Source organism: Neovison vison, chromosome 2 (assembly GCF_020171115.1).
Source record: "Neovison vison isolate M4711 chromosome 2, ASM_NN_V1, whole genome shotgun sequence".
Classification (NCBI taxonomy): domain Eukaryota; kingdom Metazoa; phylum Chordata; class Mammalia; order Carnivora; family Mustelidae; genus Neogale; species Neogale vison.
In genome coordinates, this window is record NC_058092.1 from 93,106,474 (window position 1) to 93,111,405 (window position 4,932).

Below are 4,932 nucleotides of genomic sequence, written 5' to 3' on the forward strand. Positions count from 1 at the left end.
TCCTCAGATCAGAGCTTCCTAAACCTTTCAAGGAAGTCTGAATACAGGCAGAGAGGACAGAAACACAGTCTGAAAGGACCAGCTTCAAATAAAACATTTCTGGAAAATCTCTTGTTTTGTAACAGAAATTCACATTTATTTGACGTGCTGTTTTATAATAATGCTATTATTTATTGAGTGCTCAGTAAATGCCAGATGCTGTGTAAATGCTTCATGCCTATCTTCCTATGTAGTTTTCTTTCTTTTTTTTTTATTTAAGATTTTATTTATTTATGTGATAGACGAGATTATAAGCAGGCAGAGAGGCAGGCAGAGAGAGGGGAGGAAGCTGGCTCCCCACTGAGCAGAGAGCCCGATGCAGGGCTCGATCCCAGGACTCTGAGATCATGACCTGAGCCGAAGGCAGTGGCTTAACCCACTGAGCCACCCAGGCGCCTGCCTATGTAGTTTTCTGAATTCAGCAAAGATACTCCAAGAGATTAAGTAACACTCTCCATGACAGGTCAGGACTTAAACCCAGTCTATTGGAGGCCATATGTTCTTAAGCATCCCTCTTCAGAATAATGTGCCAACTTTATACTAGAGTTTTCCAGACTCTTGAGGTCTCTGCCATAAAAGACATATATAATTATCTCATTTTTAGAAGCTTGCCATAATCTCGAAATTATCGATCCCTCTGCCCCATCCAGAGGAATCTGGAATAGTTGATCCAGTGTGGTCTCAAAGAATAAATATTTTCAGCAAAGAAATGTTGTGATTATAATGCATGGAGTTAGGAGCTCACTTTAAGAACCATATGCTTGGACGTCCAGTGAAGTCCAAGATGGCGCTAGGCTGAGTCCGGCGCGGGTGACGGAAGTGCCGCCTACGCCCTCCTGACGTCCCTCGGGAGACCCTGCGGCGCTCCTCGCAGCCGCGGCCATGTCCCGACCCGGCAACAAGCGCGCCGCCGGCGACGGTGGCTCGGGGCCCCCGGAGAAGAAGCTGAGCCGCGAGGAGAAGACCACCACCACGCTGATAGAGCCCATTCGTCTTGGGGGCATCTCTTCCACGGAGGAGATGGACCTCAAGGTTCTTCAGTTCAAGAACAAGAAACTAGCAGAGCGGCTGGAACAGCGGCAAGCTTGTGAAGACGAGCTCCGAGAATGAATTGAGAAGCTGGAGAAGCGGCAGGCCACAGACGATGCCACGCTCCTCATTGTCAATCGCTACTGGGCCCAGCTGGATGAAACTGTGGAAGCCCTTCTCCGACACCATGAGAGCCAGGGGGAGCTGTCTGGAGGGACAGAGGCACCTGGGACCCAGGAGGGGCCGACGCGTGATGAGACCCCTCTCACAGAGCCAGGGACATCGGACCTGAGGGAGCCCCTGCCCGTGCAGCTGCGGCCCCCGCTCAGTGAGCCAGCCTTGGCTTTTGTGGTGGCCCTGGGCGCCAGCAGTAGTGAGGAGGTGGAGCTGCAGCTGCAGGGCCGGATGGAGTTCTCCAAGGCCGCCGTGTCCCGAGTCGTAGAGTCCTCAGACCGCCTGCAGCGCCGGGTGGAGGAACTCTGTCAGCGAGTATACAGCCGAGGGGACAGTGAGCCCCCCGGTGAGGTGGCTCGGGCACGCACCCGGGAGCTGGGTCGTGAGAACCAGTGGCTGCAGGACTTGGCCACCCAGCTACAAGAGAAGCACCACCGCATCTCGTTGGAGTACTCTGAGCTCCAGGATAAAGTGACATCAGCAGAGACCAAGGTGCTGGAGATGGAGACCACAGTGGAGGACCTGCAGTGGGACATTGAGAAGCTGCGCAAGCGTGAGCAGAAGCTCAATAAGCACCTGGCGGAAGCCTTAGAGCAGCTCAACTCTGGCTACTATGTGTCTGGGAGCTCCTCCTGCTTCCAGGGGGGCCAGATCACACTCAGCATGCAGAAGTTTGAGATGCTGAATGCAGAGTTGGAGGAGAACCAGGAATTGGCCAATAGCCGGATGGCAGAGCTGGAGAAGCTGCAGGCCGAACTTCAGGGAGCTGTGCGGACCAACGAGCACCTCAAGGTGGCCCTGCGGAGCCTTCCTGAGGAGGTGGTGCAGGAAACGGGCGAGTACCGAATGCTACAGGCCCAGTTCTCGCTGCTCTACAACGAGTCTCTGCAAGTGTAGACGCAGCTTGATGAGGCCCGGGGGCTGCTGCTGGCTACCAAGAATTCCCACCTGAGACATACTGAGCACATGGAGAGCGATGAGCTGGGGCTGCAGAAGAAGCTGCGCATGGAGGTCATCCAGCTGGAGGACACGCTGGCCCAGGTACGCAAGGAGTACGAGATGCTGTGCATCGAGTTCGAACAGAACCTGGCGGCCAACGAGCAGGCGGGACCCATCAACCGGGAGATGCGCCACCTGATCAGCAGCCTCCAGAACCACAACCACCAGCTGAAGGGGGATGCCCAGCGGTACCAGCGGAAGCTGCGGGAAGTGCAGGCTGAGATTGGCAAGCTCCGGGCCCAGGCCAGCGGCTCAACCCACTCCATCCCCAGCCTGGGCCACCCAGAGGACTCCAGCCTCGGTGCCCCAGCCCCAGGGAAAGAAGAGGGTGGGCCAGGCCCTGTCACTGCCCCTGACGGCAGAAAGGAGATGGCTTCAGTGCCTGGTGCCACCACCACTGCCTCCTCGGTGAAGAAGGAGGAGCTGGTCCCCTCGGAGGAGGATGCCCAGGCCCTAACTCCTGGCTCCCAGGGCTCCTCCTCTCAGGGCCGAGAACCTGAGCCCAGGCCCAAGCGGGAGCTTCGGGAGCGGGAAGGGCCTGGCCCGGGACCCCCATCTGTAGCCTCAGCTCTCTCAAGGGCTGATCGGGAGAAGGCCAAGGTGGAGGAGGCCAAGAGGAAGGAGTCAGAGCTCCTCAAAGGTCTCCGAGCAGAGCTCAAGAAGGCCCAAGAAAGCCAGAAGGAGATGAAGCTGCTGCTGGACATGTACAAGTCAGCACCCAGGAACAGCAGGATAAGGTGCAGCTCATGGCAGCTGAACGCAAGGCCAAGGCTGAGGTTGATGAACTGCGGCACCGTATTCGGGAACTGGAGGAGAGGGACAGGCAGGAGAGCAAAAGAATCGCGGGCGAGGACGCCCTGCGGCGCATTCGGCAGGCGGAGGAGCAGATCAAGCACCTGCAGCGCAAGCTGGGTGCTACCAAGCAGGAAGAAGAGGCTCTGCTGTCCGAGATGGATGTGACTGGCCAGGCTTTTGAAGACATGCAGGAGGAGAATGGGCGCCTGCTGCAGCAGCTTCGGGAGAAGGATGACGCCAACTTCAAGCTGATGTCGGAGCAGATCAAGGCCAACCAGATTCACAAGCTGCTGCGGGAGGAGAAGGATGAGCTGGGCGAGCAAGTTCTGGGGCTGAAGTCCCAGGTGGATGCCCAGCTGCTGACCGTGCAGAAGCTGGAGGAGAAAGAGCGGGCCTTGCAGGGCAGCCTTGGGGGTGTGGAGAAGGAGCTGACGCTGTGCAGCCAGGCCCTGGAGCTCAACAAGAGGAAGGCTGTGGAGGCGGCCCAGCTGGCCAAGGACTTGAAGGTGCAGCTGGAGCACGTGCAGACGCGGCTGCGAGAGATCCAGCCTTGCCTGGCGGAGAGCCGGGCTGCTCGTGAGAAGGAGAGCTTCAATCTCAAGAGGGCTCAGGAGGACATCTCACGGCTGCGGCGCAAGCTGGAGAAGCAGCGGAAGGTGGAGGTGTATGCGGACGCCGATGAAATCCTCCAGGAGGAGATCAAGGAGTACAAGGCGCGGCTGACCTGCCCCTGCTGTAACACCCGCAAGAAGGACGCGGTCCTTACCAAGTGCTTCCACGTCTTCTGCTTCGAGTATGTGCGGGGCCGCTAGGAGGCCCGCCAGAGGAAGTGCCCCAAGTGCAACGCGGCCTTCGGTGCCCATGACTTCCACCGCGTCTATACCAGCTGAACCCGCAACTCGGGACTTCGGAAACACCCACGGACCCGGGGGCTGTGCCTCCAGTCCCTCCCTACCCCACGTTCAGTGGCCCCTACGCTCCATTCCAGACCCTGTGGGCCCAGCCCCTCTCCACCTCATTGGTTTGGGGGTCCCGGTGCATGCTGGTGGGAGTAAGATCTGTCACGTTCCATTCTGTCTTCTCCCCACAGTCAGAGATGTAGCCTGGGGCGCAGCTGCCCTGCAGGAGGGGTCTGCTCTGAGCAGCTCACGGAGCCTGGAGCACTCATCTGAGCTTACCCGAAGCTGGCCCTAGCCCTTCTCCACAGGCTGACTCCCAGTCCGCTGTCTCCATGGGCCCATCCTAGTCCAAAGGGTGCGATCCCCCAGGCTGTGACCTCCTACCCAAGAGAATGTTCATTTGCTTACCCACAAGTGAGGACCAAGGGTGGGCCACTTTCCCCAGCCCCTAACTCTAGGGCCCAGGGAGACTTTCTACACTTGGGTGGGGCTTCCCTCCTGTGGAGTCCCCTGGGCTCTTTGGTCTGGCTCTTACACTAAGGGCCTAAGGAGGTACCCCCTGGGTGGGGGGCACTGTCCTTTTTGGCGGGGAATTTCGGCTGCTGCGGTCACCTTGCCCTCATCTCAGGAGTGCTGAGCCCAGATCCTCAGTTTCTATTCTAATCAGCCTCCCCCACACCATCTCTGTTTCTTTTCCAAACCCACTTACCTGCCCCGTCCCGTGCTTCCCAAGACTCCACTGGGTCCCCAGCCTGACCCTGCTTTCATCTTGATGGCCTTAACTGCAGTGGAGGCGGAATTTCCCAGGAGGGGAAGGGACAGACTAGTGGCTGGGCCAACTTCCAATCATTCCAGGTGGAGGAGCTTCATCGAACACTCTGTGACTGAGCCTGTCCCCATGATGCTCCCTGTGCTGCCTGCCCAAGCAAACGCCCATGCGGTGTGAAGGCGGCAGACGGTGGCCTGGAAGGTGGAACTGCTGACAGGTGCACGGGTC

The 4,932-nt window shown here is 58.2% G+C and overlaps 1 protein-coding gene across 1 annotated transcript; it reads left to right on the forward strand.

Moving 5' to 3' along the window:
• The first annotated feature begins 921 nt into the window (after nt 1–921).
• LOC122900270 (E3 ubiquitin-protein ligase BRE1B-like) lies at nt 922–3,926 on the forward strand. The gene is given in 2 exon segments (XM_044238805.1): nt 922–2,959; nt 2,962–3,926. Coding segments are annotated over 2 exon segments (3,003 nt in total).
• The last annotated feature ends 1,006 nt before the right edge of the window (nt 3,927–4,932 follow it).